At 38.0% G+C, this 13,065-nt stretch overlaps 1 protein-coding gene across 6 annotated transcripts in view; it reads left to right on the plus strand.

Moving 5' to 3' along the window:
• Positions 1–13,065, plus strand: part of UBE2D1 (ubiquitin conjugating enzyme E2 D1) — a 35,624-nt gene that overhangs the window by 16,979 nt on the left and 5,580 nt on the right. The window contains exons 1-7 of one of the 6 annotated variants that reach the window (XM_030568127.1): positions 1,170–1,225; positions 1,323–1,354; positions 3,282–3,471; positions 6,332–6,450; positions 6,949–7,026; positions 7,365–7,470; positions 11,205–11,298. In XM_030568127.1, coding sequence (XP_030423987.1) covers positions 6,400–6,450; positions 6,949–7,026; positions 7,365–7,470; positions 11,205–11,298 — 329 coding nt within the window. In that variant the 5' untranslated portion in view covers positions 1,170–1,225; positions 1,323–1,354; positions 3,282–3,471; positions 6,332–6,399. The other 5 variants (XM_030568128.1, XM_030568125.1, XM_030568129.1 and 2 more) reach the window with 5 other exon arrangements.

Consider the following 13,065-nt stretch of genomic DNA (forward strand, 5'->3'; position numbering starts at 1 on the left):
ACAACAGTTAAATATAGTCTGAGGACCAGTGGTGATTCTTTTTAGATCTCCCAATTAAATGGGGCCTTCAAAAACATAAGTCTTAAATTATTAATGTATTAGTAGAAGCAAAGCTCTTATTAGCTGCGAGTAGGAAAAAGAAAACACTGGAACTTAAGACACAGTATAAATGGAGAACTTTCCATGTCAAATTAAATTCAACATGGAAATCAAACCGTTATTGAAATACCTGGCTTCCTTTGTGTCTCACCTTCAAAGGTGGTAAAACACCAAGTGTAAAACTGAAAAAACTTCTTTCTGTGTGTGTTTTAAAAAAAAGAAGGTGGTTGTCACAACCTCCAATAACGAGGACTATTGATGGTAGCAGGGGACAAGGAAGACATACGCAATATTCCCCTTTGGAAAGGCTATATCTGAGGACTAAAATCAAAACATGAATAGCAAGGAAGGGTAAATTAGCCAAGATTGACTTTATACCCTTTAGTAATGAAAAACAGCATACTTGTAAAATCCTCTGTGAAGACTTCTGTTCAATTTTAACCTTTCTTGTTTTATAAGTAACACTGAAAAATAAGATTTAGGGAAGTAAAGAAGCTGTTTATCCAGAAACATCAAAGGGAGGCTAAATTCTGTTAGCTTTCAGGCTCATTTATGAGCATTCTTAATAATAGTACATTTGTGGAGCACCTTTTGGGAAAATCAGACATTTAACAAACTAGTTTAGATAAATTAATGTACATGGATGGGGCCAAGATTAGGTCATGAAAAACATTGCAAAGTTAAAGGAACACTCAGTTAAGCATTTAAAATTTTTCCTGAATACTATACTTTAAATAATTGAACTTGAAAAAATTAAGATAATTTTGTTTTCTACAGTGAAATGTCAAGTGTAATTGATTTATAATTTGCAGATCTATTTTACATGTCAGTAGCATACTATTGCAGTTCTTGCTTTGCAAACACTGCAGGGAATGTTTATTTGGGAAAACTTTCCATTTTCAATGGCACTTACATATCTATTGGTTTTTGTTTTTAAATGTCATAGATGTCTTATTTTAATGTAACTATGATTAGAACTGAATTTGGCTTGATTCTTGGTTACCTCATTTTTCCTTGTAAATATATTTTTAATAATTTACAATATTTTCATGTTTCTCATAGGAACTAAGTGATCTGCAACGTGACCCACCTGCCCACTGTTCTGCAGGGCCTGTTGGAGATGACTGTAAGTCTTAATCATTTACTGCAAAGGTCTCGGTATGTTTTTGTCTGTTGAGGGAGGGGAAAAATTGTCTAAAAACTTAATGTGCTTTGTCTTTCAGTGTTCCATTGGCAAGCAACTATTATGGGACCTGTAAGTATGTAATTCATATAATTGAAATAATCCCCAAACCCTTTAGAAAGTAGACATAAGATATTGACTTCTCTGACTGTGGAAAGGATACATGTTCACACCAGCATTTGAGCACCTATAAGCACCATAGTCTTGGATTGAACTATCTGATGTTCAGGTTAAATATTTTAGGGAAACTTTGTGCTATTCTAGTAGTTTAGTATTTAGAGTATTCTACATACTCCACCTACTTTGCTACACTTAACTTTCACTTTCAGTAAAACTTAAAAAAAATCCCTCCTTTTGCTCGTGAAACTAAAAACAGTTCAATGGTAAACAACATCCATCTACATTGAACCTTTGATTTACTATTCCAGTTTTCTAAATGAAAAGCCTGTTTGTGTTTTCAGGGATGATCAGTTAAATACTGTTATGTTAGCTTCATCAGTCCAAATGGAAAACTATTATAGTAATTCATTTAGTAGTTCTAAATAGAATTGTCATGGCACGGGATGCGCTTGGGCCTTTTAAATGGTTAAAGTTCCTCCCATTCCTGTGATGTGGTTAAACCAAAAACAGAGCAATTTTTGAACTTGTAGTACAGCAGTCATGGAAACCATAGGCTGCAGGATATAAAAAATCTGTTTTCCTCAGTCTGAAGGAGGTCTGGGAGATGCTAGGATTTGCTCTCCACAGCAGGTGGTTAGGGAAGGGCAAGAGTCCTAGTTTTGTCAAAGGAAAAGTGCTTAAGAACAGAAAGAAGCCTGAAGAGGATCTGACCAAAGGACTATTTGGGAGAAATACATAAAGAGTGAACCTCTTGAGGGAAGAGTCATTTACCCAGACCCTGATAAGGGAATCATAGCCCAGATATCTTTCCTTTTGGACTTTGTTACCACAGAAAGAGGATTTTTGGTTCCGTTGGAGGGCTAAGCCATCGCGCCAACAGGGGAAACTGAGGCCCTAGCCAAATCTGATGACAAGAAGGTGAGCAGCAGCATTACATGGTGAAAAGGAGAAAAAGGAGCTGACTACTCTAGGGCAACTTGTTTCAGCATATTTCAACACAACTCCTGCCTCTTAGGAAAAGGATTTGGTCTTAACCTACCAATGGAACATTAGAACCTGTTATCTAACTGTGTCACTGGGTGGTTTATATGATATGCCACTAACCCACAAGCTCTGTGACTGACTGACTTGGGCCTGCTTTATCAATAGTGGATTCATATTCACACAAGCTAAAGTTTCCCTTCTGGTTTAATGACTGCTTCCTTTCTTCTACCCCCTTTGTGCTACTGAAAGGTGAATGGCAAAACTGTGAAGGGACATAGAGTTCAGATGAAATTTATGTGCTGAATGTCCCCATTAACAATGCTCTGAGGCTTGTTCAACACAAAAAATGGAGGAAGTGGAGGAAATCTTTTAAAAGAAAGATAGAATTTGTCCCAATAGTGAATTACCTTGACAACCTGAATAAGGGTATGTCCAGACTACCCGCCAATATGGCGGGTAGCAATTGATTTAACGGGGATCAATATATCGTGTCTCGTCTAGACGCGATACATCGATCCCCAAATGCGCTCTCCGTTGACTCCAGAACTCTACCAGAGTGAGCGGCGGTAGCGGAGTCGACAGGGGAGCCGCGGCCGTCGATCCTGTGCCGTGAGGACAGGAGGTAAGTCGGAATAAGATATATCGACCTCAGCTACGATATTCCCGTAGCTGAAGTTGCGTATCTTACATCGACACCCCCCCTGCCCCCAGTGTAGTCCAGGCCTAACACACACATCTTAATCCAGTCCCCTGCCCTTTGCAGTTCACCTTTAATATCCTGTAGCAGAAACATTCTTTTCTCTCCATGTATTGAGCTTGCATAAGAATGAGGATATACATCTCTAGTGGAGAACGGGAACAGATCCCTTTTCTGTCCATCTTCCATTCATATCAGGCATTACGGAAGGTCATGATATCAGCATAATGCGCTTGATACTGAGAGAGACATGAACAATGACATATATTCTAAATGCTCCCATTTCCTGCTGGACTGTAGAAAGCACAGGACTAAAATTCACCTTCAGAATTAATTTCCCATGTCTGGACGTAGGAGGACTTGTCTGCTACTTCTGGGTGCACCCAAGGTAAATATTTCACATTGATTATGTTTCAAATGACAAGTCTGGATGGGTAAAGTATCTCTCTAGATACTAACTTTCAACCAGTAGGAAACTTTTTTAAAGGTACAGTTAAAACAGCAAAAAAAAACTAGAGCTGTTGCTTAATCACAGCGAACTCATGCGATTAACTCAAAAAAATTAACTGCGATTAAAAAAATTGTGATTAATCACGCTGTCAAACAATAGAATAACTATTGAAATTTATTAAATATTTTTGGATGTCTTTCTACATTTTCAAATATATTGATTTGTATTACAACACAGAATACAAAGTGTATAGTGCTCACTTTATATCATTTTTATTACAAATATTTGCACTGTAAAAATGATAAACAAAAGAAATAGTATTTTTCAGTTCACCTCATACAAGTACTGTAGTGCAATCTCTATCGTGAAATTGTAACGTGCAAATGTAGATTTTATTTTTTGTTACATAACTGCAATCAAAAACAAAACAATGTAAAACTTTAAAGCCTCCAAGTCCACTCAGTCCTACTTCTTGTTCAACCAATCGCTGAGACAAACACAATTGTTTATTTTTATGGGAAATTCTGCTGCCTGCTTCTTATTTACAATGTCACCTGAAAGTGAGAACAGGCATTTGCAGGGCACTTCTGTAGCTGACATTGCAAGGTATTTATGTGCCACCTATGCTAAACATTCATATGCCTCTTCATGCTTCAATGACCATTCTGGGGGACACGCTTCCATGCTGATGATGCTCATTTAAAAAATAGTTTGTTAGGTAAATTTGTGACTGAACTCCCTGGGGGAGAACTGTGTCTCCTGCTCTGTTTTACCCGCATTCTACCAAATATTTCATTTTATATCAGTCTCGGATGATGACCCAGCACGTTTGTTTTAGAAACACTTTCACTGCAGATTTGACAAAATACAAAGAAGGTACCAATGTGCAATTTCTAAAAATAAACCTTGGGTCAAGTGCTGTAGTTAAGAATCTGAAGTGTCTTCTAGAATCTGAGAGGGACAAGGTGTGGAGCATGCTTTCAAAAGTCTTAAAAGAGCAACACTCAGATGCGGAAACTACAGAACCCAAACTACCAAAATATAAAATCAACCTTCTGCTGGTGGCATCTGATTCAGATGATGAAAATGAACATGAGTCAGTCTGCTCTGTTTTGGATTGTTGTCGAGCAGAACCCATCATCAGCATGGACACATCCTCTGGAATGGTGGTTGAAGCATGAAGGGACATATGAATCTTTAGCACATCTGGCATGTAAATCTCTTGTGACGCTAATTACAACAGTGCTATGTGAACGCATGTTCTCACTATCAAGTGACAAAAACAAAAAGTGGGCAGCATTATCTCCTGCAATGTAACCAAACTTGTTTGTCTGAGCGATTGGCTGAAGTAGGACTGGATGGACTTTATAGGCTCTAAAGTTTTACATTGTTTTATTTTTGATTGCAGTAATTTTTTACATAATTCTACATTTGTAAGTTCAACTTCTATGATAGAGATTGCACTACAGTACTTGAATTAGGTAAATTGAAATGCACTATTTTTTTTACAGTGCAAATATTTGTAATAAAAAATAAGTATAAAGTGAACACTGTACACTTCATATCTGTGTTGTAATTGAAATCAATATATTTGAAAATGTAGAAAACATCCAAAAATATTTAAGTAAATGGTATTCTATTGTTTAACAGTGCAATTAATAGCGATATTTTTTTTAATCACTTGACAGCCCTACAAAAAAGATTAGTGTTCATAATCTATCAGTATAGTATGTGAGTTATAGATTTGGCAGAATTCTTTTTTATGATTTTGACTGATTATTATTTTAAGAACCTTTTTTATTTTTATCAATTTAAACTTTCACTTTCCTGGTAAAAGTAAAGCTTTCTAACCATTAAAACACAAATTGTCAATGTCATATGTCAAAAATACACAAAGTGAATATCTTAAATCAAACTCTCAAGTTCTCAAGCAGAATTTTTCTCACCTTGCCTATCTGTACGTTTTGATTAGTATTGATGGAAATATTTTTTATTGGTTTATGTCTGTCTGGTGAAAGTGACATTTACCAATAAAAATCTAATCCTTCCAATCCTAGTTATCCAATGTTAATGGACTAGGGAAAGGATTATCTTCATTCTGAATTTTTATATGTGGTGCATGCCAAACAGTGCAAGTTTGTTTGTTTTTCCTCTTCTTCTTCAGTGTTAAATTTGTGTGATCTTAAAAGCTTTTAAGATCATTGATAGGCCTATTTAGTATGCATGCAAACTATCATCGTATTCCTAGCAAGAAGTATTGTGACAACCACTTTTGGTTTGGTATTACATAATACTGACTTCTTAGCAGTACTGTTTTAAACTTGTCTCTTACTGTGACAATTTCTTCATTTGGAAATATCTTTATATGTAGTATTCACATGGCTTTTCCTATGGCAGCCTTTCCTAACTAAAAATCACCATAAATATCATTTTGTACTTAAAGATTTTTTCCCTCTCCTCCAAAACGAAGAGCAACAGGCCACCTTAGATCTACACAGGGAACCTGAGAAGCCAGTGAGCTTGCACTGTTTTGTTGCAGGCATCAGATTCCTAGCAATTACATTTAAAGATACCAAAGAAATTTGAAACTTTTTTTTTTTAACTTATTTAGAAGTCACAGGGATGCTTTAGCTTTGAGGCCCTCAACCACCTAATCTTGGGTTTTTTTCCTTCATAATTATTAAAAGGAAGGGTTTCCTCAACTGATGACTGCAACAGAAAGATATTTCTCTTTTAACTGTGTGCAGCCTGGACTTAAACCTGTGCACATGTTCTCTAACAAAATGCATGTTCACAGATTTGTACAGGTCACAAAGATGTTGTGTGTTTTAAAAACTCCCTGATGTCATCATGATCAGCTGAGTAATGCTGGAAAACCCTACTCTTTGCACCTGCAAAGAGAAATCACTTCTTAAGGTAAGTATATTTGTGGCTTAAAGCTAGAGGAAGGCCCTGATTGTAGCAGAGTAAGTGTGGTTCTGTTGCACAGAGGGCATGATAAGGAGGGCCTGCTCAGAGGTTCTGTGCTGCCATGGAGCTGAGTTCCAGGAGCACTTTGCTGCCCAAACATGCAGGGGGAGCTAGCTTGGAGCTGGTGGATCAGCAAGTAAGTAGATTGACCAGCCAAACATTCTTCCTTCTCTCTTCTCTCCAAAAAAGATGATATTCAGTAGGGTGTGGGTTTCTGCAGTAGTGGTCAGGGATGGCTCTGTTGTTGTTCCAAAGCCTTGGGGGAGGATTCCATCCCTCATTGTCAGCTGCATGCCTTTCCAGTGCACAGCCTGCAAACTTGAGCTGTGCGCTGGTGAATAGATTTTGGTCCTAAGTTACCATAGTTTTGAGAAGGCTCTTCAAATTCAGAAAGGACCCTTAAAAAACCCCAGTAGCATAAATCCTGTGTTTTGTCTTTTACAGCCTGATAGTGCATATCAAGGGGGAGTGTTTTTTCTCACAGTACATTTTCCAACAGACTATCCTTTCAAACCACCAAAGGTAAAAACTTAATTGTCCTAAAAGTGTTATGAAAGACCTAGGTTAGGACTTTGTTTCTGTGTCTTAACTGTTTAAAACTCTCAGGTTTTTTTTAGTTCAAAGTGAAAAGCCAGTGTAAAATACCTATTCATAGTGATTAATATATCAGACCCTATAACCCAGTTTTAACATTTGGTCAGCTCTTTGTGCGGTAGACTATTAGTGGTGATAGAAGTCCACATTGTGCTACTTCTGTGGGTGGCAGCTCTAAAAATAAATAACTGGATATTAAAGGGGCAACACTTGCAGTTGCAGTAAGCAGAACTTGAAGCTAACCTCTTTTTGTTTGTTAATCACAGATTGCTTTCACAACAAAAATATACCATCCAAACATAAACAGTAATGGGAGTATTTGCCTTGATATCCTGAGGTCACAGTGGTCACCAGCTTTGACTGTATCAAAAGGTAACTCCATAGATGTGCTAATGATTTTATGCATCTGTAATAGTAATGATGGTGAACATTTTGATAATGCTATGGCATTTTTAGGTCAGCCTTACTGTGCATTCCTACATTGATAGTAGCTGAAAAACAGCAGTGGCAAAGGGTGGGAGTAAGAACTTTTATCCTACACAGTATTTAAATAGGAAATTCCACAAGATTCCTGACTTTCAGATCATGCAACCTTTTTTACGCTTCAGATGTCACATTAGACAGTGAGTCATATATATGACTAGCAACTATTATTCAATTTATGCCACTTAAGTGTGGGATGCTGGGAATGGAAAAACAAGTTAGATGTAGGCATGGTATTTAGTAGTTTAACATTAAAGAGGTGTCATGGGTGCTGGCTCTGAGTGTTCAGGCACCCTGCCTCCCTGTGACTTGCTCAGCTAAGGAGAATAAGCTAACCTAGATCTGTCTGTGAATAGTTAATTGGAGAAGTAGCTGGGTGCTATTTAATTAGTTAAGGAACACTTAGCCTTATAAAGGGTTATGAGGGCTTGGGCAGGAGCCCAGAATACAGAGAGAAAGCTTATGAGGAGATTGTTCCTGTATGGGGCTGGGTAGGAGACTATTCCCAGCAATATCTCCTCGCAGAGCAGAGGCTCCTGGGGAGAGGAACCACGCCCAGAACTCAGAGAGAGTGCCAGAAGAGAGAGACTGCAGAGCTTCCCAGGCAGGGGGGCCTGAGATACCCTGAGTCAGCAACGGAGAAGCCTGGGGACTTGTGGCAGAAGGAGAAGGCTTGTTTGCATACCATGTGTGGCAGTTGATTAAATAAACCCAGACCCCTGTAGGGGCATTGTTCATTGAATACAAGCCTCATTGAACTTATTGAAAGCACCCAAGGGGAAACTGGGGTAGAGACATAACCATGATTGCACACAGGGCTTCCAGGTGTGCTCCAAGGGTGGGTACCTGGTATATCGCAGGGGGTTCTGTTGCATGCGCGCGCGCGTGTGTGTGTGTGTATATATATAAATATAAAAAAAAGTTCACTACATGTGCGTATAGAAGAGAGAGTAAACCTAATGTCTGATTTATCATAAACCCACAAAAGCAAGGAGAGTCAAACTTAAATGGAAAATCCTATCCTTCACCTATCCTGTCCTTTATCCATGTCTTGGTATTGAGGCAGACCTAAAATATTAGATGGCTCACTGCTTTGGGAGATCCTTGCTACATGTGAGCATAAATAGATGAATTTAGGGTAATGTTTGAGATTGGCTGTGAACCATCTTCTTGTAGGGTAAATCTAGCCTTTTAATTATGCTTTTATGGTGGGGAAGGGAAACTGTTCTGACTATATCACATTCATGTGTGAGAATGCACAGTCTGTTGGCCCTCAAATCTTCAGCAAATAAAACTGCTCAATTATCTAAGCAGTCTAGTGTAGCATTCAGATTTTCTCAAGGTTTGAGCATGTTGGCTCTTGAAACAATAAGGCTGAGGTTAGATAGTTTTGCCTGGCGCAGCTCTTCATATTATTGGGGTTGTAGGAGTTTCACTTAAGGTTCATCTTTCTTTCAGTGTAGGCACCAGAACTGCTTTTCATTTCTCATCCATACTACTCATAACACTTACCCATGCCTTTCCTTGACACTCTCTGTGTAGTAGTATAAAATACAATCTGGCTATTAATGATGGAACTTCTTTAAAAATCTAGAGGGTTAAACAATGTAATGTTTCCTTAGGTACTTAATAAGGCCCTAAACAATGTCTCCTTTTAGAATAGTGTCATTAGGTTTTCAGTTGGAACAAGACAAAATTGTTAGTCTTCATCTGATCTAAATTGCTCCATTCAGGTACAGCTATTACAGCGTCTTGTATAATGCAGCTGCTGCCCACACACACCAATTCTGTGCAAGACAGACTCAATAGCTACATGAAGTCTAAATTTACTTTCGTTGCGGGGGTAGATGCATAAGGAACATCTTGTGTATACTTGTTCTGCAGCTTTCTGTATAAATTGGCCACTTGTCCTGTCACTGAGCAACCGTTGTTGTCTTCCCTGTTAATGTCAGAGGACATATTTTAAAAAAAGAAGAAAAGGGGGGGAGGCAAGATGTCAGCCATTTGCATCTTATAGTCTCAGATTTAAAGGCTACACTCCACGTTTTTCTTAAATGCTCTTTTATTATTAGTGGTGATTGGTCTGTCCCCTGGTTCACCCTTTAGGTAGAATGCTTTTAAAGTCTTAATTTCATTCATGTGCATGTACATTGCATATCTCAAACTGGTGCCTCACCTGAATGGTTGATGGAAGTTTATTTTATCACTTGCACATATGTTCTTGCTGAGCAGGATTAAAGGACCATATGTCTGCTAAAGTGGTCACTGCTCAGTGTGACCAGTCAAGCAACTTGAGTTGTCAAATATTAGTGATTTACGTTGATTTTTTTATAAGTGCCAAAAACTTCAGCACAAAATGATTGAAACTGACACAGCCAAAAATACCATTAATATTAAACTGAATTCAAACTTTAATATGGTAACAAATACCACCATGAAACAAAATGATTAAACAGTGAATTGTGCAATTACTGTGGGAACAGTAGGTGAGTTAGGAGTACCCTTGCTCAGGGAGTTTTCCAGATTATTAAATATAATCTAATCCCCTCTTTGCATGATGTCTGCATTTTTTGTCATCCTCCCCCGCCCCCACACTATACCTCTAACTTTGGAGATAAGAGTTACATTGTTTGAAGATGATTAGAAAGAAATATGGCAAAAAGTCACAAGTATGTCAGCTCATTTTTTCGTGTTTTTCCTGAGCAGAAAGTTATAGATTTTGCTAGACATAAGATTGTCTCCTTAAAGCAAATTTAACTAATCCTATTACATGCCAGAGATGTCATCAGCATAACGTTTTCTTGCCATGAATTATCTAAATATTGGCACAGTACATGCAACAGTGTTTCCAGAGTTCTGAATATAAATATATGGCCCTCTCCCAAAATCTGTGTGCCAGTATTTGTGATAGATTTATTTTCTCCAGTGAGACTGCATATGAAAATTTTCACCCAATTTGAATACACTAAGTATTAGATTTTGAATTCTAAATACTACAAATTTTGCCACCAATAGATGTCAGTACTAATTTATTGGCATTCTTGGGCAGATTTAATTCTAAGTTGGCTACAAAATTGGAAGAAATACACTAAAATCTGGTGTTGCATGATAGTGTGACAGAGTATAGAATAGATGTATTTGTAATTGGTACATGCTGATCCTGTGACCTTGCACTAAGCCCTCTGTCAGAAAGTCTTTCTCAATGAGAAAATAATTGTATTGGTTTTAAAGCAAAATGGCTTGCTGTCTGATAAAATGTTCATATGACAGTATGTAGTTTTCTTTAATGCGTGTAAGTCAAAATTGTCAGTTTCACTTCTAAGGCCTGAGTCCTGTAATGAATTCCTCACTAGCACATAGGTCTGCATGGTGTGTTTATTGTGCATCAGGTTCTTGGAGCGTACAGTCTCTGGGTCAGGGACCATATCCTCATGTATGTCTGTACAGAATTGAACAGAATGGGACCATGATCCTGAGTGAGGTTTATGGGCAGACCTGTAGTATAAAGATTTAATACTAATGAAGTGCATTTGTTTCCCAAAGTTTATCACTGTATATAGTAAGGTATTATAGAAAATAAGACAAAGAAGTAAATCCTTCCTTAATCTATTTTCTTTTTTTAGTTTTGTTGTCCATATGCTCCTTACTTTGTGATCCTAATCCTGATGACCCTTTAGTACCAGATATTGCACAAATCTACAAGTCAGACAAGGAAAAGTAAGTAACTTTTTGATGTTTAGGGGCTTGTTTTTAATCTGCTATGCATAAAACGTTCCCTCTCATTCTTTGAAGACATTCTCTTCATATACACACACAAAACTTAGGTATACCAAAGATATACATATCTAAGCCTTTAAACAATAGACGTCTAAGGAGAACTTATGTAACAGTTTTATAACTTCAACTAAACTGCTTTAGTAGACTGGAGAGTTATGCAAATGAACACTGATATTTCCTAATATTTTAGTGCAAAAATCTGTACATACAACTGTGACACTTCTCTTTTGTATGTTTACATTAGTTTTAAACTACGTAAGGACAAATAATATATTTGAGGTAGTATGTGGTCCTATCATTAAAGACTTATTAGAATTATGCCTCTGCCAAAAGGTTAAAAGATATTGAACATGAATATTAAATTTTGACATTTGATTTCCCAAAAACAACTTCTGTCTAAAATATAGAAAATAATGACAAGTTTTTTTCCATAGCCACATTCATCTAACAAACAGCAATATCCTACAGCAAAAATGGACCTTTCTTCACTTGGACCTCAATTTAGAACTGGTGGCAGAGCTTGTATCAGGATGGCAACCTAGGCAACTAATGGCTGCAGTAGTGCATACTTCTGGTGCAGAGGAGATTTAAATTGAAAGGACTTAATCTCTAAAGATACCATATTGACTGGATTCCTACTCTTTGGTCTTAGTCTTGTTCTCAAAGCGCACCTGGAACTCCCAAAGCTGAATTTTGATGGTTTCAGACAGCACCCTGTTACATATCCCTGCCGTGGATGTGTAACAGCATTGAAGCACTGTAATCCAAGTACATTGCATGGCTGTAGCCCCAGAACATCTGGTACCAGTGTTTTGTGGTTAGCTCAGTCTCCAGGTCTTTGGCACATGGTCGAAGTTTATCTCCAGAACAGTGCAGTGTAGAGTGAATTCTCTAAGCATTTCAGAGCCTAGAGGCTGATGTCTCTAGATATCTCCGGAAGCTGATGCCTTGGCACAATATGGGGCACTTCACGTAGGGATGGCTAGAGGCTCTAGGCCCTCAGCATATTACAGACCAGACTTGGGAATTTCCAAAGAGTTCCCTGGAGGAATTTTGGAGTGCTAGTGTCTTGGAATCTCTGAAGCTTTCCCCTGGTGTATCAGACACTAGTACTGTGAAAGTGGCTTGAAGAGTCTTGATTGTAGCATGGGATAGGGGAGGAGGGAGAAGAGGACAAGGGAGGCGGCGTGTATCTCAAAGAGCTTGTACTTGAGACAATCTCCTCCGCAAGTAAAGCTGCTTATTTCCAATGACACAGGAACATCTGTATATGCTTCCTTCTTCTAACTACTCCTGTTTCTAAACTTTTTTCTTATATTTAGAGGGAATATTGATCCCTTGGTCCTATAACCAGAATCTGAGTGTTTAACCGTCATTCCAAATGGTGGAATGCTTGACTAATCTAATTGATGTGATAACAGAGTAACTTGGGGGTATACCAGTCCTCCACACTGGGGTGCTCAAAGTAAGTGGGGGATTGAGCTTTCTTCCTAGAGATCCTGTGGGACCTGTTTCTTGGTCTGGATAGTCCAAGAGAAGTCCAGGATGTAGTCTGTTGCAGCATATGCCCTGAACTGTTTTCTGCAAAAGTATTCTAGTACGGCAGACCCTCGCTAGAAAGTGTGTCTATATAGCATAAATTCGCTTATAGCGTGGGACCGCACATGGATCTCAAATTTAATTACCTTCATTGGAATCCATCGTAAT

The sequence above is a fragment of the Gopherus evgoodei genome, chromosome 7 (genome assembly GCF_007399415.2).
Source record: "Gopherus evgoodei ecotype Sinaloan lineage chromosome 7, rGopEvg1_v1.p, whole genome shotgun sequence".
In the NCBI taxonomy this organism is placed as follows: Eukaryota; Metazoa; Chordata; order Testudines; family Testudinidae; genus Gopherus; species Gopherus evgoodei.